The 22271-nt window shown below is 53.5% G+C and overlaps 7 protein-coding genes across 10 annotated transcripts; 5 read left to right on the top strand and 2 right to left on the bottom strand.

Annotated features, from left to right (window-relative positions):
- Nucleotides 1-372: 372 nt before the first annotated feature.
- Nucleotides 373-4039, top strand: NCU05990 (cell surface receptor/MFS transporter). 3 transcript variants are annotated; one of them, XM_011396687.1, is made up of 3 exons: nucleotides 373-567; nucleotides 699-2003; nucleotides 2543-4039. In XM_011396687.1, the coding sequence occupies exons 2-3, from the start codon at nucleotides 1140-1142 to the stop codon at nucleotides 3788-3790; spliced, it is 2112 nt and encodes a 703-aa protein (XP_011394989.1). In that variant the 5' UTR covers nucleotides 373-567; nucleotides 699-1139; the 3' UTR covers nucleotides 3791-4039. The 3 variants fall into 3 exon arrangements, with proteins under 3 accessions (XP_011394989.1, XP_011394988.1, XP_011394987.1); XM_011396686.1 differs by having other exon boundaries at nucleotides 373-663; nucleotides 737-2003; XM_011396685.1 differs by having other exon boundaries at nucleotides 373-2003.
- On the bottom strand, nucleotides 3095-5915 carry NCU05991 (3-keto-steroid reductase). The gene is made up of 2 exons (XM_953706.3): nucleotides 5501-5915; nucleotides 3095-5426 (listed from the first exon to the last, which is right to left on the bottom strand). Exons 1-2 carry the CDS (start codon nucleotides 5569-5571, stop codon nucleotides 4070-4072), a joined length of 1428 nt encoding a protein of 475 aa, XP_958799.1. The 5' UTR covers nucleotides 5572-5915; the 3' UTR covers nucleotides 3095-4069.
- A 191-nt stretch (nucleotides 5916-6106) lies between these two features.
- NCU05992 (hypothetical protein) lies at nucleotides 6107-7288 on the top strand (the record flags this gene model as incomplete). The annotated part of the gene is made up of 1 exon (XM_953707.1): nucleotides 6107-7288. One exon carries the CDS (start codon nucleotides 6107-6109, stop codon nucleotides 7286-7288), a length of 1182 nt encoding a protein of 393 aa, XP_958800.1.
- Nucleotides 7289-7868: 580 nt separating this feature from the next.
- Nucleotides 7869-9343, top strand: NCU12126 (hypothetical protein; the record flags this gene model as incomplete). The annotated part of the gene is made up of 2 exons (XM_011396757.1): nucleotides 7869-7931; nucleotides 7996-9343. 2 exons carry the CDS (start codon nucleotides 7869-7871, stop codon nucleotides 9301-9303), a joined length of 1371 nt encoding a protein of 456 aa, XP_011395059.1. The 3' UTR covers nucleotides 9304-9343.
- On the top strand, nucleotides 9280-10470 carry NCU12125 (hypothetical protein). Its single transcript, XM_011396756.1, has 2 exons — nucleotides 9280-9903; nucleotides 10016-10470. The coding sequence occupies exons 1-2, from the start codon at nucleotides 9444-9446 to the stop codon at nucleotides 10318-10320; spliced, it is 765 nt and encodes a 254-aa protein (XP_011395058.1). The 5' UTR covers nucleotides 9280-9443; the 3' UTR covers nucleotides 10321-10470.
- Nucleotides 10471-13418: 2948 nt separating this feature from the next.
- On the top strand, nucleotides 13419-18582 carry NCU05994 (the record flags this gene model as incomplete). Of its 2 annotated transcripts, none has more annotated exons than XM_011396689.1 (2): nucleotides 13419-14725; nucleotides 14952-18582. In XM_011396689.1, the coding sequence occupies 2 exons, from the start codon at nucleotides 14385-14387 to the stop codon at nucleotides 17011-17013; spliced, it is 2403 nt and encodes an 800-aa protein (XP_011394991.1). In that variant the 3' UTR covers nucleotides 17014-18582. The 2 variants fall into 2 exon arrangements, with proteins under 2 accessions (XP_011394991.1, XP_011394990.1); XM_011396688.1 differs by having other exon boundaries at nucleotides 14385-14725; nucleotides 14949-17407.
- A 624-nt stretch (nucleotides 18583-19206) lies between these two features.
- Nucleotides 19207-22221, bottom strand: NCU11215 (RING-10 protein; the record flags this gene model as incomplete). The annotated part of the gene is made up of 2 exons (XM_001728385.2): nucleotides 19207-20981; nucleotides 21046-22221. The coding sequence occupies 2 exons, from the start codon at nucleotides 22219-22221 to the stop codon at nucleotides 19602-19604; spliced, it is 2556 nt and encodes an 851-aa protein (XP_001728437.1). The 3' UTR covers nucleotides 19207-19601.
- Between the last annotated feature and the right edge of the window lie 50 nt (nucleotides 22222-22271).

Genomic DNA, 22271 nt, shown 5'->3' with positions numbered 1-22271 from the left:
AATAACTTCTGGAAGGAAGACGAGAAGTGGTCAAAACTTGTAGAAAACTCGGGATGAAGTAAGGACAGACACACGAACAAGGGAGGAGATACATGGCATGAGTCGAAATGTTTCTCGCTTCCTTCCGCCTTCCTGGTTCATGGAAGACGTAACACATTAAACATAGTAAGAGAACACCTGGGGGAAGACGAAGATAGCGGGTTATGTCTTAAAAGTAAACCTATCACGATCCATCTTATCCATTTGCGTTGAAGAAAAGGCGATGATCATATGCTTGGCCGCGCCGCTCGCCAAGAAAATGGGGAAGGTTGCGACGTAGAAAAGCGGTTTTGGGGGGGAAACTTGAACCTTTCTTGGATTGCCGAGATTTTCGAAAGTGTGATAGCGTGCCATTCTGACTATGCCATGCAGCGAGCGGGTGCACAGCGCGATCAATACTTATCCCGTGTCCTCCAAAGTCCCCTCCGTCTTTCCTTTCTTTCTTTGCAGGCCAGGCTTTCATTTGATCCCGTGCAAGTCCGACTGGAAAGGAGGATTTGAAGGTGTGGTGTGGTAGTATATGCGACTGTAAACTACCCCGTCCTCTGTCCCATCATTCACTCATTCATTCATTCATTCATTTTCATCGTCTTCAACTAGATTGATGAATTGCGACGAATACAAGTATGTGAACACGTGTCGCTCATCCCTCTTTACAGCTTCCTCATCTTCTGGCGCTCGCTCGCATTTTCATCAGACGGATGACAGGGAACCTTTCCTCTCTGCTGCTCGGACAGACTTACACTCGCACAACTGGCACCGAAGCTTCATTCGGACAGAGATAACAGCAAAACACAGTCAAAACATCCCTTGGTCTTATACCGAACACCGTGACCGAAGCGCGACTGGCACCCGAATGCGAACAAGCTGAATCAAACACTTCTGCCACAAAGTTTTGGGATAACTTTATCCAGAAAGGGGGCGCCACAATCAAGTAACAACAGAGCCGCCTCCACCCCCTCGAAAAAGAAACAAAAGGGATCAAGATAAAAAAGAAAGAAAAAAAAAAAAAGGAAAAAGGAAACTAAAATCGCACGGTTAATACAAGAGCAGAGCAGAGCAGAGCAGAGCCGCTTCATAAGGCGCAAGCGCAAAACGCAATGAGCAGCCCCCGATCCTCCAGCAAAGGAGGTAGTACCCAAGGACGACCTCTCCCACTCCAAGGACAAGGACAAGGACAAGGACACTGGCAAGAATTCAGAGACACAACAATGGACGACGACGACGGCCACGATCATGACCAGGACCAGGCCACCATCCACAGCAGTCGTTATTCTCATCATACCACTTCGCACCGCGACAGCCACGACGATTATCAAGCTCGGCTATCATATCCGCACACCAAACTTCCTGAAACCACCACGACCACCACCACCAATCTCAGCAGTAGTAGAACGGGGAGTAGTGGAAATGCTCACGGCAGCAGCAGCAGCAAAGACATGGCAGATAAACGGAGTGATATCGTCGAAATGAAGGAGAGTCCGAGTAACAACAACAACATCCACAACACCAACACCACAACGACGACGACGACAACGATGATTGGCGATGAGAAACGGCGATGGGTGGGTACCACACGGAGTGAAGTAACGCACGGATCCTCTGGCGGCAGCAGCGGCGACTCGGAAAAGAAAATCGGCGGCGGCAGCAGTGGCAATAGTGGATCATGGTCAGCATCCATCACCGACTCCGGATCGGGATCGGAGGTCTCCACCACGCTCGGCGCCGGAACGGCGATCAGCATTACGGAGGGGACAGTCGTTAACAGTGCCGGGGAGATGGCCGGCGGTGGCGGTGGCGGCGTCGGACTTGGAATTGACGGAGCGGGTGACCATGACGAAAATGAACAAAGAGTGGAAAGAGACTGTGAGGGAAGACCGGTCGTATACAACATAAAGGTCTATAAGAGGAGGTGGTTCGGGTTGGTGCAGTTGACCTTGTTGAATATCATTGTTAGCTGGGATGTAAGTGCCTACTTTTTTCCCCTTTTCCGTCCAGTCTTGCGCTATCTTTCCACCTTCGGGATGAAATGGTTCCATCGTGGTTCGAGATGGAAGCCGACACCTCTGAACTGTGGGCGTGGTTGGTTGGTGGCATATCGATCCCTCCCTTTTTACAACGGCAGCCACGCCTCGTGCCTTGAGCACCAAGCGAAGCATCTCGTGTACGGGATTGGGGCCGCCCGTCCTACCTCTACGCAAACGGGTGGTGGCCACCTCTTAGCGCCCGCCACGATGTTATTGGGCCTTTTAAAGTTGATCTATACTCCCAATGTCTGTTCGTGTACGCCACTTAGACTGGACTTGATGTTGTGGTGTTGTTGTGATCATATCTCAGTTTCCGTGTCCAACATGATTTCATTCGTCGAGTTCTGGCGATGCCCTGCATGAAAACGAAATACAATGTCTCACTGAGAGAACAGAGAACAAGAACTTCCACAGATGATAAATCACTCGTCACTCCAACCCAAACCGAGAAACCTAAACTAACAATCCTTCTCCAGTGGCTCACCTTCTCCCCCGTCGCCTCCCAGGCCGCCGCCTACTTTCGCACCACCGGAACGACCATCAACTGGCTCAGCACCGCCTTCCTCTTCGCCTTCGCCTTTATCACGCCCCTGGTCATCTATGTCCTGCACCTCGGCCCCAAGTTATCCATCACCACTGCCGCTGCCCTTCTGCTCATCGGCAACTGGGTCCGCTACGGGGGCTCCCACTCTTCCTCTCCTTCAGGTGGCCACTTCGGCATCGTTATGTTCGGCCAGATCCTCATCGGGCTCGCCCAACCCTTTGTCCTAGCCGCTCCCGCCCGCTACTCGGATCTATGGTTCACCAACCGCGGCCGCGTCGCCGCCACCGCCTTGACTTCCCTCGCCAACCCGTTTGGCGCCGCGCTCGGCCAGCTCATCGTGCCATTCTGGGTCGACAAGCCATCCGACATATCGAAAATGGTTCTCTACGTCTCCATCATCTCCTCCATCTGCTCCGTTCCCGCCTTCTTCATCCCCTCCCGGCCTCCCACGCCCGCTGCCCCGTCTTCCGCCACGCCCAAATTACCTCTCCGCACTTCGGCCGCGATCCTCCTAGGCCACGCCGAATTCTGGCTCCTTTTTGTCCCCTTTGCCGTTTATGTGGGGACCTTCAACTCCATCTCCTCGCTGCTCAACCAAATCATGGAACCCCATGGCTATACCGACGAAGAAGCCGGCATCGCGGGGGCCGTGCTCATCGTTGTTGGGCTGCTTGTGTCGGCCATCACTTCGCCCATCATCGACAGGACGAAAGCGTTTTTGACTACAATCCGTGTTGCCGTCCCGCTTATTGGCATCTGCTACCTTATTTTTCTTTGGATGCCGTCCACCCACGACTCTGCCGGCCTCGCTGGGCCTTATATCATTTTGGCCATTCTGGGCGCGGCGAGTTTCAGTCTGGTGCCGGTGGTGGTGGAGTTCCTGGTGGAGGTGACGCATCCGATTAGTCCCGAGGTGACGAGCACGTTGGCGTGGAGCGGGGGGCAGGTATTGGGCGGGGTATTCATAATTATTTCGGGGGCCTTGAAGGAGGAGAAGGGAAAAGAGGGGAGGCCGGATGGGAATATGTATTGGGCATTGGTGTTTCATGCTGTGGTGGCTATGGTGACGGTTCCGGTGCCGCTTTGTTTGGGGTTGTTTGGACGGCGGGACAAGGTTAGTTTGAGGAGGGTGAGGTCGGACGATGGTAGGGGGGATGGGACGGTGGAGGGGACGGCGTGAATTTCATCTGTTCCTTGCTGAGGGTCGGGGTACGCAATGGCGTTATGTTATTTATGATGGATGATGGATGACGGTGTATGTGTTATGGCTTGTTTTATATGTACGTGGATGCACATTGTCGTTTATACCCCCTGTGACGGGTTTTGGGTACACTTATTAGGATCATTATTTTGTATATATAGGTCTCTCCCAGCTCTGCTCGTCTCAAAGCAGTGCAGGCAGGAATATCATTTACTTTTAACCACCCAATTTCATCTCGTCACTCGTCACTCGGCAGCATCACTGCCTCTCGAGAACCCTGCCCAACCTGGCCTCCCACTCCCCTCTCAACCTCTCCATCTCCTTCCAACACTCCACCCCCAACATCTCAAACTCAACCTTTTTCTCCTCCGTAAGATCCACCGCCCCGGATTTTCTCCCCACAATCTTCCTCCCAATGCGCCTCTCCCCCTTCTCATTCTTTAGCTCCTTCCTCGTTCCAACCGTCCCATCCCACCCCCACCCTTCCACTTCCGTCTTCAGGACTCTGCACTCCCCCCAGAAATCTGTGCTCGATCCCCACTTGACGTGCTCAGCGTCCACCGCATCCAAAGCCTCTTGCTCCTGCAAAGCAAGCCATACGGGCGCCACGGCACCGTTGTACCCCGTTATAGGATGCCAGGGGGAGCCGAGCCAGCGCGCAATGTACAGCACCACGCGGTACCAGAAGAACATGAAGGCGTTGAGCGGGAAGAGGGTCGTTTGGACGATGCCCGGGTGGACGAGGTAGATTCTGGGTGGGGTAGCTGGTGCGTTTGACTTGGTGGCCGGCTGAAGATACGAGTCGACAAACGGGCGGGCGGAGGGCAGGGTGGCGGTCAGAGAGAGCACGTCCGTCAGCCGCTTGGTGCTCTCGTAGGCGGCGTTGGTCTTGATGGCTTGGAAGTCGGAGAGCGATAGGTTCTTCCACCCAGGCTCGATGGAGGATTCCCAGATGATACGGCCGGGAGGAATGGTAGAGTCAAACTCGGAGCGGCTCAGCAGCGGCACGAGCTTGTGTGCCAACAGGTAGTGGCCGAAGACGTTGGCGCAAAAGACTTGACCCATTTCGGGAACCTTCTCGTCTTTAGCGTCGGGCAAGGGGTTGACGACGTGTCCGGCCGTGGCGGCCTTGAAGGTCGGCCAGGTGGTGGCTTGGACGAGACCCTTGGTAAAGATGTTGTGGAAGACCTTGGGCCAGTCGAGACCGGTCCAGCCGCCCATGCCGGCGTTGAAGATGACCGCATCGAGACGGGGTATCCTCACGTCGGTGAGGGAGGTGAAGTAGACATCGTTGGCGTCGGCGGGGCTGCTCACGGTGCCGTTGACGAGTTGTTCGGCGGCGCGGTGGACGTCGGCGAGATTGCACAAGTCTAGTTGGACGCTGAGAATGTGGATGCGCTTAGTAATAGATCGGGGATCGTAGTTGGGACCAGCACGGGAGCGGAGGATGTCGGAGGTGGTTGCGAATTCGCGGGCATGTTGGCGGAGCGCATCGATGGTTTCTTGCGACTTCTTGACGCTGCGGGTGGTGGGGATGACGACGAGGTGGGAGGTCAGGGAGCGCGTCACGAGATACTCGTCGATCAGACGTTGGCAGATAGCGAAGCCGATACCACTGAAGTTGCATTGGTTAGCATGTCATCTCTATGAGGCAGGGCATGGATAGATAGACAGATGATGATTACTTACCTGTTGGCGCCAGTTACCAAGGCGAAGAGGGTGTCCTCAGGAGGGACTGAATCCCATGGTGCCGGGGCCATGTTTAGTCGGATGTTGTGACTTGCTTGACGGACTTGCTGGCTACAATGACGGACACAAAAGAGTTGCGACAGAGGAGAGATGGGATGCTGTCACGGTACCTACGTGTCGTCGGTCTGAAAGGGGTCCCGTTCGACGCCATTATTTTGTGGAGCCTTTCCGGCCCCTGTCCGATTGGGTTGCTTGTTTCATTCATCGACTTCCAACATGCTGACACGTGATTTCAGGTGAGTTTCTGTGTCTCACAAAAGAGAATCAACGAAGGTAGTCCATGGATCAATTGTACAAGTTGTGTTGATTGACAAAAGGTAGGTATTGTTCGATGACGAAGTGGGAGAGATGCCAGTCGTGAAATCGAACTCGGGGCACCACTTCCGGGCCTGGAGCAGTTACTTGGAGAAGTCCGTGCCGTTCGGGCATGTGGTGGGGCCCGCCCGGCAGCACTTTCACTTCCACTCGGCTTCCTTCTTTCCTTTCGTTTACAACCAAACAACCTACGACAACTCGCTTCTCTTATGATAACTGTCACAAGCATGAATGGCTTCCAAAGTCCTGATATTCACTGGAGCTCCAGACAGCCGGGCGCTTGACTGGGCCACCCCGGATCTACTTGTCGAGTTCGATGAGCCCATTGCCAGCTTCATGGGCATCCTCCAACCACGGGAAGAGCAGACCATCATCCCGGCCTCTGCTCCGACTCCTGCCGCATGGAGATCCCTTAGTCTCGTGAGAGAACGTATTTTCACCGGCTACACTCAACAATATGACTCCAGCTTCCGCTTCAACCCAGCTCACGGTCTGGAAGCAGTCGATCAGCCCGATGACTTTCTTACTACCGCGTCTATATCGTCGTCATTTGACGAATCGTCCGTCGTCCATGGCGACTTGGAGTCCCAGTTCTACGAGCACTCCCTTACGTTGCATCAACATGTCCGATCCTCGTACCTGGACGCTACATTGCTTAGAGAAGCAGAGTCGCAACACTCCATCACGTCGGCAATGAGCGAGGAGGATCTGGATACGGCTTCATTCTTGGAGACCACGGTTCATGCAGTGGATGGGGACGAGAACGTCAAAGAGCCCTTGACATTCCGTGGCGGTGACCGCCTTACTGACCTCAAGGATATCCCATCGGCCGCTTACCTTGTCAAGGCACAACCCCAGACCATCACCTGCAATCTGATCGTCGGCATCATTTCCATCTCTCCGCCACGGTCGGTTAGCACTCGCTGGGGCTTAGACCGCTCCCTGGTCGAGGTGCTCGTGGGTGACGAGACCAAAGCTGGCTTCACCATCACTTTCTGGTTACCCCCTGGCTGCGAAACCGTACAGGGCAGCATACTTGAAGGACTGCGGCATAGGGATGTGGTCCTCATTCAAAACGTCGCCTTGAACGTCTTCAACAAAAAGGTCTACGGCTCCAGTCTGCGCAAGGGTCTGACCAAAGTCCACCTGCTTTTCCGGGCAAAGCTCGACGCAACAGATGCCGGCGGTCATTATGCCCCTTCGGACCTATCCGTGACAGGAACGACGCATCCTCAGCTGGACAAGACGCGGACAGTGTGGGACTGGGTGCTACGGTTCGTCGGTCCCGGACCTATCACCACCGCCGGTCCTGCGTCCGCCAGGAGAAGAAGCCCTAGAAAGAGCAAGAACAACAAAGGTGCCTTAGCCTCAGCTGCTCGACCGTGGGATCTGCCACCCCCTGATACTCAGTAGCACGCCAGGAACACGTGGGTGTTTCATACGATTTATAGAAACAGGGAGATGAAGGCGTCGTATTTTTAGTCAACATTGGGGCTGAGCTTTTGGCTTGGGACGGGTCAACCTCGGGTTCGGTACCAAACCGGACACCGTGGGCAGGGCTTAGCGGAGAAATGGATCTGTCTTGGATTCTTAGCGGTGGAGGCTCACTTCGCTATTAACCCTACGCTACAGTTAATCAGTCACGGTGTGGCTGCTGCTCACGGACCCAAGGCGCTCCAACAGCTGCGCCCTTTGTTGACACGCAATCAAAGTGATCATGAATACGCGTCCCCCAGACGCTCTGAAACTCGTCCAATAAATGCCAAACATGGAGCATTGGAGTCCTCCCGACTTGAGACAACGATAAAGTTCAATCATTTTGTGCATGTCATTCTCGGTTTGCCACCCGAATCTGACTTGTCGAGACTGACAGGGAACTTGATGTTTCGGCAATATTCTGTACAGCGTCTTACACGTAGCAGCCCCTTGCCGCCCAGCAGCCTACCGTTTTAGTAGCCCAACTTACACTACCCATCCCTCACTTTAACCCATGATGCGGAGAAGTCATCGGAAGTCCCGAAAAGGGTGTCTCGAGTGCAAGAGACGGCATATCAAGGTGAGTAGTAGCCCACTTACAAAACTCAAGACTAATCACACAGTGAGTTAACACTCATCGACAGTGCGACGAAACACGACCGCGATGCATCAACTGCCAAACCGTTGAGAGAGAATGTTCCTACCCCATTCTGCCCGGGGCCGACACTGGCAGCGATGAACTGGCCCGATCCCCGGCCGATCACCTTTCGGTAGCCGCAACCCCACCCTCCTCCGGCGCCGGGTCTGCCTCGGCCTCGGTAGCCTCTTTCTCCGGCGGTGGCTACGGTGGTTCCGCATCCACCATGCCCATGCCGGACGTCACTCCCTTCCCAGTCCCCACGGGCTACCAAGACTCGGAACCGCCATCGCCCAACGTCAACATGGTGCACATGGAGCTCCTCTACCACTTCACCACCGACGTCCTCTTCACCTTTGCTCCATTCGGCGACTCGGCCCGCTCGCTCACCATGAATCACGCCCTCGGCGAGCCGTACCTCATGTACCAGATCCTGGCCCTCTCGGCCCGTCACCTATCCGTCCTGCGCCCGCATCGTGAAGCTTTTTACCACCACCACGCCATCCAGCTGCAGACGCACGCCCTGACCCTGTTCAACAGCATCGACATGGCGCACTTTGACGCGTGCATCGAGAAGCGCGTTCCGCTCTTTCTTTTTTCTTCCATTCTGGGTGTCCATGCCCTGTGCGACACCTTGAGCTATCGAGACGCCGAGTTCCCTGCTACGCTGACCCGTATTGTGGGTTATTTGCACCTGCACCGCGGTATCCACGGCGTCTTGGAGGGACACATGGACGAGATGAGGCAGAGCGAGCTGAAGCCGATTATCGAGGCGGGCATCCGCCTGTACGACACGCGCGGCTCGGGGCCCGAGTGCGATGAGATCCTGCGTCGGCTGGAGTCGAGGCTTTCCCAAGAAGATGATGACGATAAGGAGAGGTTGCATGGGCTGACACAGGCGGTGCATCGTGTGCAATTCATCTTTGATGCCACGTCGAGTCCGACCGCAAAGGTGCAGATGATGTTGGCGTGGGGTACCATGTTGACGAAGCCGGTCATGGGCATGTTGGAGGAAGGGAAGCCGGAGGTGTTGGCGGTTTTGGCGTATTACTTTGTTTGTCTACATCTGTGTCGAAAGGCGTGGATAGCGGGCGATTCGGGGAGGTTTTTGCTGGATAGCTTGGCGAGGTATATGGCGAGCTTGGGGCCGGGGTGGTCAGAGTGGATAGAGACGCCGTGTAGGCTGTTAAATGAGGCGGATGAAAGGGAGGCAAGAGCGGGGAGTGATGAGTCTGGGATAGGGAGTCAAGAACACCAACAGCAGCAGCAGCAGCAGCAGCAGCAGCAGCAGTATCAGCAGTATCAGCAGTTATGATAAATGGAGGTTTGGATACTAACTGCGTCACATGATCTCGTATCTTGTTTTACTTTGCCTTCAGCGCGGTCTATCTTGTTTTGTCCTTTCCACCCCCACCAACCACCATCAGCTCTTCTACCAGGACCACAACCATCACGATGCCCACCATACCCAAATTCACCATTTCCCACCCCTCTGAGGCCTCGGCCTCCTTCGAAGCAGCCCGCATAGCCCAAATCCACCTCCTCGCCATGCAAACCAACCCGCTCCTCCACGCCCAATTTCCCACACGCAAAAGCCAAGACGCCCTCGAATGCTTTCTCGCCAGAGACACTCAGCAAAAGATTGGTCCACTCCAAACATCGACTCGCCGCGATGTAGGCATCTGGGTGGCCAGGCTTGAAGGCGAGGATGAGATTGCGGGGTTCATTCGGTGGGAGTATCCTCCTCCAAATGTTGACAAAGGGAAGGGGAAGAGTGACGAGGACAAAAAGAAGAAGTTGGAAGACGGAGAAATCAAGTACCTCCCAGGATGCAGGAGGGAGTATCTAGAGGAGTATGCGCGGTTGGCATCGGAGGCTAAAGAGAGGAGTGGGTTTATGGAGATAAGATGTTGGCGTAAGTTTGCCTTTGTTACCTACCCCATTCATGTTCTCCTATACATCACCGACGTCGTACACTACCTATTACAATACTAACGCGTTCCATCTTTTCTTTGGACACGTGCCAGATCTCACGTTTGTATGCATCGACCCCAAGCACCAAGGCCGTGGAGCCGGGTCTCTGCTGACAAGACGGTTGCTTGAATTGGTGGAAGATACACAGGAGGAACATGGACCGCTGCCGGTGTATTTGGAGAGTACGATGGAGGCAGTTCCGATGTATGAGAGGTTAGGGTTCAAGGCTGTGGATGGCTTTGAGATGGAGATACCTGCCCTGGGGATGATCTCGGGTGAGGACGAGGGCAAAGCTGAGGGAGAGAAGACGGCATACAGAGAGGTTTGTATGGTTTACTATCCGAAGGGGGCGAAGTGACACCAATATGGGAAACTGATTCAACGGTTGGGGTCTCATAATTCGGTCGGTGGCACTGGAACCGAAGTGAACTCAGGTCGTCCCCCACCCACACATCATCATCATCTCAACTGAAGTAATTGAATGAAAGGGCAAGTGTGCATCAACGGCGGAAGGAGCGGTCAAAGTCAACCAACCGGTGAGGCTCAAGAGTCTCAGTCGCGACTACCGAGTTACAGAAGTGTACCTCTAATTGTGCGTCGCAAGTGCCTGCCTGTTCGTCAGAATTTTCTCCCATCGCCTTCCTGCCTGTGTAACCTGCAGAGCTCTCAACCGCCATATGCCAGTTTTTTATTCCCTCGACTCGAACCTCCTTCGCAAGCTGCCCTCGCAAATCACCACTAATCAAGAGACACACTCTCCGACAACTTGCATGTTAAATCATACAATCATCTCTAGCGAGCCTAGAACCCCCAGACTTCCAAACACCGCAACGAACGGTACCGTCCAAGATCACTCGCTGCCGTTGATACTCGCGATATGATATTAACTCAACCCGGTTCCAGGGCTCTCGGCACTTTGGGCACACCGTCACGCCCCTTTCCAGTCCCCCCGCCTTCTTGAAGATACCCCCGCGTCCACCGATGCAAGCGGCATATGTCAACTGAAAACCCTCCATTCGGGGGCCTCTGTCATCGATCCGGGTTCTGGGCACGCGAGCTTGGCGATTGTCTCGCAGTCTGCAGACGGAGAAGACGAGAAAGAGCCTGCACCGCCACTCAACCTCTCGACAATGCACACAAGCACACCAAGCCACACCACCAAAAGATGTGGGGGGGGGGGGGGGGGGGGGGTCCGAGTCATCAGCCATAACCCCGACCGGTTGGAATAACACTTGCACTTCTGCGCCGTTGGTCATCAAACAACTCCAGCAGCTTGTCTCGTGCCCTGCCCCTTCCCAGAAAGTAAAGTTCAATCACACGACATCTCACATGCTCATGACCCTGACATGGAATCGAAGCTGAAACGGAACACACGAGGGGACGGGGAACTCCAGACTTTCAGCTGGACCCCACTGTGGGGTCGTCTCTATCCGCCATCGTGAGTCGAGACGACGGGAGAGAGCGCCCTGACGCCCTGACGCCAGCATTGGAACCTCAGCTTGCGCACGGCGAAGCTTGATGTCATGAGTTGGTTGACTGGCAATGGGACTTTTTCCTCCTTTCATCGGACGTTGACGTTCCATCGCCTGCTCTGTATAAAACAGATTCACCGTCTTCCACGATAAATTCCCGGCTTGTGGACTCACTGCCAAGCTGCCTCTTGTGGGAGATCGTTCCGAGGCCGCACAGCCAGTCCGGCACTTCTGAATTGGCCGGCTTGGGCACGCTTTCACTGTCCGGTAATAGGTGCCGCGCTTTCCGCTCTGATCGCTTGGCAACGACACACGATGCAAAGTCATCCAGGTTGAACCATTCACAAGCCTTTAGAAATCACCAAAATGACCCTACCCGACACTCGGCGATGAAACACCAAATCCGACGCAGTAGTGTACCTAGAGCTTTATGCCCTCGCACCATCAAGACGGCAAGATCAAACAACAGGCAGGAACAGACCGACAGACATCTGAAAGACTGCCTTCAACTGCCATGTCTCGGCGCGTCAGGCCATTACGTTAAATGTATTCCCAAAAGAGGGCGGGTGCCGGGAACGCGCCTTTTTGATTTGGTAATGACCGGGGGGCTCTATCCACGGCAACCGGTGCCATGGCTTGCGATCCCGGCAACCCAAGGTCCAACAAGCCCGCACGCGACACCAACAAAGAGTACCGGATACCTCGGGCTCTCTCTCCTCCTGGCCTATTGCTGCCGGCCATCTTAACAGCCTTCGGTATAGCTACAAGTGCTCAACTGTTATTGCCATGTGCCCCACCCCCCATGTCCACCCCGCTCTCGGCAGGTACCCCAGACTCACGAATCTTAGGTCGATCAATGAAGCGTTATCGTCTTTTTCCCATTAGGAATTTTGTTCTTCAATCGTAAAAGATGATAAGGCCTGACAATGTGATATCCGACGCATATGTCTGGCCGTCTCTGCAGCAACTCAACCGCGCCATGCTCCTGACGGCACGACACTATTCTCAGGCAGGACAGATGGGCACCACTTTGTCGCCGTCATTATCGTTGTCCGCTCCGAGATAACCCCATACTAGTTCCCGACCTGACCTCCAAAGTTAAGGGGGAACGGCACATCATGGGGTAATCGTCCCCAAAGGCAGGCAATTGTTGCCCCTTGCACCACGTATTTCCTTATCGGCCTCAAGGGTCCAGTTGCGGTGGACAACATGGAACTGTCTTTTACACTCGCCAATCTAGCGCCAAGGTATCCAAAGTTGGTTGATGAATGTGCCACAGCTGGTGTTTCCCAAATTCTCACCCACACGCATCAGATTTTTTTGTGGCTCGACACGGCATTGCTCTTCCTCACAAGGAGGCGCGTGCCAGTTTATAATCTATCCTGAGTGCAGTTGATCTCCTGCTCGGAGTTCTCCTGGTATTGATTATCGACGATCTCGGTGTACTTCTTCTCTCAATCGTCATACTCCCTTTTAAACACCATCTCCATGTTGCACGAAACAAAGACAGAGAAACAAAAAAAATAAACCAAACCACTCCCACACCTCGAAAGCTCGAGCCGAATCCCTGGTTCTGTGCTTTCATGTCATCCTCGCAAATGACGCAGATAAGCCTAGCTCATCTTATCCTGGTCTCGATCATCACATAGGACAGTCCGAGTTAAAACAACTCCCAGCCGACATTTATTATAAGTCCATTCACCAATACGCATCCATCATAGGTAGCCAGACTACCCAATAGCGACCCATTCATATACACACGGTACGGTGGCTAGGCCCTTACACGCCTTGCTTCATACCTCCCCAATCCGGGGCGCGACCTGGCAAATTATCCGCATACGCTACCGCTTACACGCTTCCTCTTTCCGTAGCAGGGAGGGCTCTATTTATCATCAATACATACACATCATATCATATACACAGAAAGATACCTCACGTACTACCTGCTACCACACTCTACCTACCTTATCTCTGGCTTTCCCCTCAACACCAGGTTTCTTCCGCCTTTCGTTGTCGCGTAAGGTCACTCACTCAATCTGGCAGGGAGATACGTACTGGTGTCAAGAGAGCGATAAGGCTGCTTCTCCTTCCTCTCCGGTCATCGTTCTCCTGCTGCTGCCAGCCGTGCAAAACACACGGAGCCCCTGTTGTGTTGCCGCAAAGGCAGGTGAACAAACAGACAGACAGACAGACAGTGGCCAGGCAGTCGGCGACCAGGTGTGCGTTTCACCCCATCGGTTATCCTGGGGACTTGTGGCAGGGATTCAACCTCCCGAGCCTCAAATAATCTGTCCGCAGTTGTGCCGTCAACGAGCATCAACCTTATCTGCGGTTCGCTCTTGCTTATCAACCCTCGGAGACAAGCGACAAGTACCCCCAAACGTAACCAGTCTTTCGATCCATCCAGGCCGGCCCATCCACCTGCAGCGTTTCTCGCGGGTCCTCCTGTCAGCAGGGCTCAATCCGGGGAACGCTAACGTCCTTGAAAAGATTCCGAAATCCCAGAATCATCCCCCGGGGGCGTTCGATTGCCCGTGGACCCTGTCGCCTCCTCGTCCCCAGAGTCTCGAAGACACCATTCTGTTCTGGTTCCACACGGGGGCGCACGCCACTACCTCACCCACCTCCCCGTGGGGCTGACCATTCAGTAAGCTGTATCAACCACTTGGACTTGTCCATATCTTCCTCCTGCCTCTTCCTGGTTGGGGGTGGCAGCGTTACCCGCATACGACTTCAGAAATACTTGGTCACAGCATCAGTCCCCCAGTCACCTGCGGCACTGCTCCTGGCCTGATCACAGAGCAGATTTTGAATAGGAAAGTAGCTTTGTCCAACCTACCGGTACCATAGCTCTTCCTCGTCCAATACTCGGGATAGGACTTCATCTGGGACAACATTTAGGGTAAATCCGGCCGCGATCGATCGTCTCTGTATCCCCCAAATCGTTATCATGTCCGTTCCCAGTGCCGTCCCAAGGACGGCTCCCATTGCCATTGCGCCCAAACCTCCCCCACGCTTTCCTCCCAGTCGACAAGCAAGCATCAACTATAGCGACTCCTTCTCCGGTTTCCGAAGCGGCATCAACACCCCGGACACAGACTCTCTAAGTGGACAACCAGCAAGTCCCTGTGAAGCTTGTCTACGCCGTAGGCTTGAGTGCGTCATGAGTGATGACGAAGAGAGCTGTGTTGCTTGCCAGACGAATGGTGCAGAATGTTCGTTGGGCGAGAGCCCTCCGCCACGGAAACGCAAGTTGAACGGTGATGCAGAGGAGAGTGGCAGTAAAAGAAGGTGCGAATGATAACTTACCTGCACACCTCCTTCATCACACATGGCATCATCCATGAGCGGCGGCAGCCAACCTCACGTGTCTGCCTCGTGTCATGCTCTTACTTCCCTCCCACCACCTTCCGCTCTCTTCGAGTTTCCCCAGCTTATCTCACAAACCCCATAACCCCATCTCAGCTTGAGACAATCGTTGATGTGCGTGTTCTGACATCTGATTGGTTGTTAGCAGTTCCCCAGCACGATTTGATAATAGGAAACGAAGGCAGAACCCACCAAGCCTGTCGAGCACCGTTACTACCGGCATGTCCCTGATCGAGGAGATGGCGAACTTTGGCGGCCCAACCTTGCTAAAGCGTACCCTTGGTCTTCAATCAGACAGGTATAGTCAGTACATAGGGCCGACGACCGACTTTGAGCCCTCGCTCATCAACCTCTCCCCTTTTGACCCACATGATGAGAGTCTCCTCGCCCGAGGGACTCTAAGGAAGGTCGGCGATGAGGATACTTTCCTCATGCTCCCGGATTCACTCACGCCTGGACACGCCCATATAATCGAAGATGTCGACGAAATCGAAAGTATCGTTGCCCCGCATGGCCGAAAGCTAATCGACCTGTACTTTCGTATAGTACATCCCGGATTTCCCATTGTCCAAAAATCGGTCTTTTATGAAAAATACGACCGATCACATCGAGAATTTTCGCCGCCGCTCCTTGCTGCCATATACATCTTGGCCATCAACTGGTGGGATCATTCGGAGGAACTGGCGTCACTGCCGCGACCCAATGTTCGGGAACTGGAGAGACTGGTTCGTGTCACTCTCGCAGATGCCATGTATCGACCCAAGCTGTCGACTATTCAAGCCGGTCTATTGCTTTCGCAGCGCCCCGAGGGTGATCAATGGGCCCCCACGGCACAGCTTGTTGCTATCGGACAAGAGCTTGGTCTGCATCTCGACTGCTCGTCGTGGAAGATCCCGCCCTGGGAGCGAGGACTGAGAAAACGTCTCGCGTGGGCGCTATACATGCAGGATAAATGGGGTGCGCTCGCACATGGACGTCCTTCCCATATTTTTTCGTCTAACTGGGCCGTGCCCGTTTTGACGCCTCATGATTTCCCCGACATTGACTGGGAGGAGAGCGATGCGGAGGCGCGGATTGAGACGGAGCGTGGGCGCACTCTGTTTTGCCAAATGGTTCAACTTTCCCAAATCCTCGCCGAGATCCTCGAGACGTTCTATACCCTGCAAGCCACGCGGGCCGTTGCTAATGCTGGCCCTCAAGGCACGCAACTCGTACTCTCGCTAGCCAAACCCATTCAGCTCAAGCTGAAGGAATGGTACAGCGGGTTGCCTGACTCGGTTCGCATGGACTCAACCTTTCAAAGCGCCACCCTGTCACAGAGCAACAGCAGCAACAACAACAACAACAACCGCCTCTCTAGCATTGGTTACCTCCACCTGGCCTACTTCGCCACGGAGATTACTCTCCACCGCCGCATCATCCGCTCGATCGACGCTTCTTGCTCTTCTTCATCCGGCTCCACCATCGCCTCACTCAGCGCCAGTGTTAACAGCACAACGAGCAGCAACCCAAGCTCAACTGCCAGTAACATTGATCCATATATCCAGCATATCTGCCGAAGCGCGGCTAAAGCCCGTCTGATCTCCGCCATGGATTTTGTGAACCGCCTCACCCCTTCTCACCTGCGCGCGTTCTGGTACTTCGCCTCCAAAACCAACTTCGCCTTGATCGGCACGTTTGGATCACTTCTCTGGGCCACCTCCCCAGGGAGAGAGGAGGCCGATTGGTACAGGCGTCGCTTGGGAGAGTATCGCTGGACACTCAGCGTCAGCTCAAAGCCTGGCGAGGGTCACAAGGGTTTGACGGAATTTGCTATGGGTATGCTCGATATCTCGACTGGGTTGCTAAAGCAGTTGCCGGAGAAGCCGCTGCTAAGTAGAAGCGGGAGTGCGGTCAACGTTGGGGTGGGTGTCAATGCCGAAGTTATGAGGAGCCAAAGCTTGCTTGCTTTGGGGACGGGTACTGGATCGGCACAGAGAGGCGGGTATGGTGTTGGTAGCCCTGCATCTTCTGGGTTCGGGCGCATGGGCAGTATGAGTGGGTTTAACGAGAGTTATGTTCGAGGAGGACCGGATCGAAGATATCAGCAGCCGGCGAGAGGCGATGCGAGCGGTGTGCAGAGCCCGAGGAGTATAAGTAGCGACAGCAGCGATGAGGGCGGATATGGGAACTTTTCGGTGACGGCGGGAATGGCTGGGCTGGCGGACTGACCTACGATGAACTTGCATGAAAGTGTCTGTTGTAGTTCAGGCGGAGGAAGGCTCTGAGTACATCATCGGAGATTTGTCTGGCGACCACAAAGGAAGTGAGGAAACTAGCATTTTCATATTCGTATGCTGCTGCAGATGAAACGAATCCTGGAAAATTGTTCAAAATCAAAAAAGACCGATCAGAGAGGCGGCTGTGGCTGGGAGGCGGGGGTTGTTTTTAATTCCCGTTGTTCAGGACAACCGCACCTTTTCTATCTAAGACTCCTCAAAGCCGCGGAGATGCATTCACCAAATGCAATAAATTTGCAGGTGTTGCTGGACCCCAAACGCAGGCGCGCGTGTCACGGAAATAATCAACCCCATGGCGTGCGAAAGCACGCGATGCTATTCCCCCAAAATGGGTGCCGATGACGTGCTAAGAAAGGCTGAGTGGTGCGGGCGCTGGGCGGGTCTTCCATACAACATTACACAACACAGCAACAAACTACCACCTACCACTCAGAGGCAACAGACCCCGTACCAAAGTGTGTCATCAACAACAGACAACACAATGTGTCGACAATAGCAAAACAGCATGTAGCAAAGACCAGACAGGAGACCCGTCTCACTGCCGTCGCCAACTGCTCGGTCCAGTCATCAGTACACTTTCCTTGCCCCGTCACTTTCTTCCAACCGTCCCCCTTTCTCCTTCTCGGTTAAGACGGACTCGGACATGGAAAGAAATAAAAGAAGGGTGGTTACACGAAAATCTCGTTAACAGAGCTCACTCTCGCCCTAGCCCATCACTCGCTCGGAAGAGAATGAATGGTAACACGAAGGAGGGGCTCGCTCGGTTGTCGAGAATCCACGAGCGAAGAGGCCTGCCTGCTGGTATGATCAAGGTTTCTATTCTCTTTTCCCCAACTATTTCCTTTTTGACGACTGTCACGCAACGAAGGAAGCTAGCTGAGTGGCAATGTTGGTGGCAGAAGTCGATGGGTAGGTAGCCAAGGGGCTGCTACCAAGATGTAGATGTTGATATACATGAAGCATGCGTGGAGATGGGTTACTAGACCCGATGGATGGATGGCTCATGAGAGGAAGAGGAAGAGATGCCGTTGATACCCTTAGGGTTGTTGTTGTTGTTGTTATTGTTATTGCTGGTTTCGTTCTTGTCTCTCTGCTTTATTTTTTTTTCTTGTTTACGACTTCCTTCATCTTCTCCTCTTGTTCTTGACTGTTGTCATTAGCAAGGCAACCATGCCAGAGTTGTTACTTTGGATGGACTTTTTTTTGGGAGGGCTTTCATCTTCTTCTTGCATATATACCGATAGATTTGCTGCGTTTTCACCTCAGTCATCAATTTAGTTTGAACTTGCCAGGTCTTTTCTGTTCATCCTGTGATAGCGAGTGGACTGACGACCCCTGTGATTCCGGACGCACTTGGCGATGTAGCGTGTCGATAAATTTTAGAGGACATTTGAGAAAGAAAAACTCGGACTTGACTAAACCTACCTTATGGTTAACCAGCATGAACAAAACCATGTTCACTCTCTTTTTTTCAGGTGTACATGTAGTCGTTTATTTGCCCCACAAAATTTCCAATGTGCATCACTTACCTTGTCCCTTCCTTGCTCCGTCGGGGAATCTGGTTGACTAAAAATTAGGCTTACTACTTCAGTCAGAGGTGTGTCCGAAGAGTTTTTTTTACGAGCAAGAGGGTGAACATTGAAGATTAAGTAGTTAGTGAACACTATACGAAGTATTATGTCATTCTAAGTTGTTAAGAAGGTAGGAAGGCAATCTTTGATTCCCCCAGAGACACATATAAATTTCCATCATTCCTAGGGGGGTCATATATACTTACACGTATATATAGCTCGGGTATTTTCAAGAACAGCCGTGCTAGTGCCAGGCTAAGCAGGCGTGTTACTGGATTTCAGAAGCCCGGAAGCTTTCCAACAAGTGATTGTAGGTTTTGTCATGGTAAACCCAAAAAAAAAAAAAAAATAAAAAAAATAAAAAAAAAAAAAAAACTGCTCGGTGATTTACCTTGGTCGACGAGTCTCAGACAGCAGAAATTCCATCTTTAGGGAACGCATAGATTAGGAAGTCTCAGTGATGGATGGCTGGCAGTACTAGTATATTTGGCCACACGTTAGCAGTATATTACAAAAGCCCAACAAGACTGAGAAATGTTGCCAGCACCGATACATAATAAACAAGCAGAAACGATTTCCTATCATACTATCAAATACAACGTGTACAACGTGGAGGACCAGCGCCTCCCAACCCACTCTATCTGGTGAAGACACAGAGATCAGAGTGTCGAAGTGCTGCTACTACCAATCGTATGTACCGTGTTGCAAACTATGCCGCTAGAGGCAACGGGCAGCCTTCATACTCCTTCCCAAGCCATTTCCTAATTCTGTCGCTAATCGGTACATGCAATCATGTCGCAAACCACTTTCGCTAAAGGTCAAATAACCTTTACCCCTTTACCCCTTTATCCTTTCTACCTGAATCCGTGCTTCCCAACACCCCCTTCCGAGCTACAGGGAGCAATACAGAAGCATACATCACCAAAGTCACTTCTCAGGAACGAAAACCTACTTCTTCCCCTTCCCCTTCTTCTTCCCACCCCCCTGTCCTCCATTCGCACTCGACCCCTCCCCAGCAGGAATCAGCACCGTCCCCCCTTCCTCCAACTCCTCAGCCGTCACTTGTCCCTCCTGCTCCATACTCTTGAGTTTATCCTGAGCACTAATAAACATGGATAGATCATGATTGGATTCCTTCAGCTCCTCATTTTGCTGCCTCAACATCTTCAACTCCTCCTGCGTCTTTTCGGCCTCCTTCTCCATATGCTTGATCCGCTTCATCAAACCCTCCCCTACTCTTTTCTCCTCTTGGAGTTGTTTCGACAAGTTCCTCGCCAGCTCCGTGCTTTTGTCGGCTCGCTTCCGCTCGCGCGTGAGGTCCCGCTCTAGAGAGGCGACTTCTTCTTTGAGTCGGAAATGCTCCTCTTTGAAATCGGTCAACTCTTGGATGGCACGGGTAGAGGCGGCCGAGGCGGCGTCTGCGGCTGCACATGCTTTGGAGGCTTTGTCCGCTGCCTTGGCGACCATTTCCTCAAAGTAGATGCGTTGTGATTCCAGCTGTGAGGTGAGGAGATGCGTGTATTCGAGCCCGATGCTGTCCAGCTTGGCGCGGGGGACCACTTCTTGGTCTTCGGGTACCGGGGGATGGGGTAGAGGCGCACCCGTAACCGCCGCCATGGTCTCTTCTTGGGAGCTCCATGCCGGGGCAGGGGCACGCGCGGTGTTGTTGCGCTCTGAAGATGTGTTGCTGTTGTGGATATGATGACTAGGGAACTCGACCACTTTGCCCTGGCCCTTTTCGCGGATCATGCGGTGCACCCACATGTCGCCCGCATAGTCCCAGACGTGCTGTGTTTCCATTTCCAGGCTGAAGCTGTGGGCAGTTTCCTTCCAGTGCTGCTTGGCGTGACCGCCCTTGTACCGGCCGCACCCAACGTTGCCGCAGATCAGGCAGATCCAGAGGTCCGAAGGTTCGTCGCAGACGCTGCAGAGGTTAGATACAGGTCCCGAGCCGAAGGGTCGCGAGTACGGGTTTTCCTGGTTGCTTTCCTCTGCAGTAGGCTTGGGATTGGTTGCGCGGCAGATAGGGCAGCCGAAGCCTTTCCAGGTTTGGAGACAAGTGCAGTGAAAGACGTGTTGGCAGAGGATGGTCATGAGACCGGCTGTATCGTCCATACGCTCAAGACAGACAGTGCAGGTTGGTAGCTCGATCAGGTTGGGGGTAGGGGGAGGGAAGGGTCGCAGGTTGAGGGTGTTGCTGGGTGAGGGAAGGGTGTCGACTGGGTTGCCATTTCCGCCCGCGTTGCTCGTGATCGTGCTGTAACCTTTCTGGCCGCCAGGTGATTCCACGGTGATGGATTGGATGTAGGCGACATGGCAAAACTCGGTCTATGGTTTCGAGAAAGTTGCCATTAGCAACGCCAGGAAATCATGTAGTCCAGGAGTCACTCACCTCGATACTGTCAAATGGCCTCCCATTAAACTGAACCCTAAAATCCCTCGCCCTTTGCGGATCCCTAAACTTCATCAAAACCATGTACCGATTCAGCTTGCTCGTCATGATCATCCTGTAGTGGCTCACGTCATCGCGCCACTTTTCTCCTATGAAGCCCAGGAAGTCACTCGGACTCATGTACATGGGAACGGCAGTGATGCAAAGAATAGTGCCGTCGTCACCGCTGCTAGCAGTTCCGTTGCTACCGCTGGCGCTGCCTGCACCCACCCCGGCGCGAAGAGCACTGCTCTCATCGGCCTCGCGGTACAGATGGACGATGCCCCACCCAACCTCCGTGTTTTTGGTTTCGAGGGGTATGTATCGTCCCTTGGTGGCCTGGCCCATGCCACCGAGGTTCGGGCCTAGAGAAGCCGCTGGCGTACCGTGGGACGCACGTTCTTGGTTGCCATTTTTCTCTTGTTGAGATTGCTGTCCTTGATCCTTCAGTGACTCAGCCATTGCTGACTTGTTGTTCTTGGCTGCTACCGGTTTTCCAGTTCCAGCAGTGGCGCTGTGGGTGTCTTTCCCTTTGCCTTTCTTCTGAGTATTGTCCTCCGCCGCGGTTTGTGCGTGTCGCTGCAGATGCCCGTCCCGTGGCAGATCAAGGCTCTCGATGCTGATCCTTCCAAAGCGCCAGTCCTTAGCTGCCGTCCGTGGCCCTAGCCCAGACGTGAATCTTGGCGGAGGAGAAGTCGCGCGCGATTGCTTGCCTGAAAGCCTGACGATGTTCCTGTTGTCTTCGGGGTTCTGGCAATCTGGTCTGGATGCCCCGCAATCGATAACTCCGCCGGTTTCCGTCCCTTCCTCCGCCTCGGGGTCTGAGCTGTCGTTGAGAAGTCCCAAATGCGATTCTGGCAAGGCTCGAGGAATTTTCTCCGAATGGCCCTTCTTCTCTTGCTCTTCGATTTGCCCTTCTCCTTGGATGATATCTCGATTCTGTTTCCTCCTGGACGATGGCCTTGAAGACAAAGATTTGAGCTGCCAGGTACGAGGGTGGGCGGGGAGCTCGTCAAATATGGACGAGTCCTTGGTAGGTAACCAGATATCGGGGTGGAATGCTGCGGCGGGCGCGCTATGCGTCGGATCTGGCGAGGGGTAGAGCTCAAACTTCAAATGATAGCGGTAGACAGGCATGGCATATTCATGGTATGGTCGCAAAGAAATGATTCCTTGTTGTGATGGTC

The sequence above is a fragment of the Neurospora crassa genome, linkage group VI (genome assembly GCF_000182925.2).
Source record: "Neurospora crassa OR74A linkage group VI, whole genome shotgun sequence".
Taxonomy (NCBI): Eukaryota; Fungi; Ascomycota; class Sordariomycetes; order Sordariales; family Sordariaceae; genus Neurospora; species Neurospora crassa.
This window is presented reverse-complemented; position numbering and strand designations above follow the sequence as displayed.

Excerpts from the sequence above, each read along its gene's own strand:
- NCU05990 (XM_011396687.1), top strand. The coding sequence starts at position 1,140 with ATGAGCAGCCCCCGATCCTCCAGCAAAGGAGGTAGTACCCAAGGACGA. Across the intron at positions 2,004-2,542 it reads ATATCATTGTTAGCTGGGAT|TGGCTCACCTTCTCCCCCGT; the intron begins GTAAGTGCCTAC and ends ATCCTTCTCCAG.
- NCU05991 (XM_953706.3), bottom strand. The coding sequence starts at position 5,571 with ATGGCCCCGGCACCATGGGATTCAGTCCCTCCTGAGGACACCCTCTTC. Across the intron at positions 5,427-5,500 it reads TTGGTAACTGGCGCCAACAG|TGGTATCGGCTTCGCTATCT; the intron begins GTAAGTAATCAT and ends ATGCAACTTCAG.
- NCU12125 (XM_011396756.1), top strand. The coding sequence starts at position 9,444 with ATGCCCACCATACCCAAATTCACCATTTCCCACCCCTCTGAGGCCTCG. Across the intron at positions 9,904-10,015 it reads TATGGAGATAAGATGTTGGC|ATCTCACGTTTGTATGCATC; the intron begins GTAAGTTTGCCT and ends GACACGTGCCAG.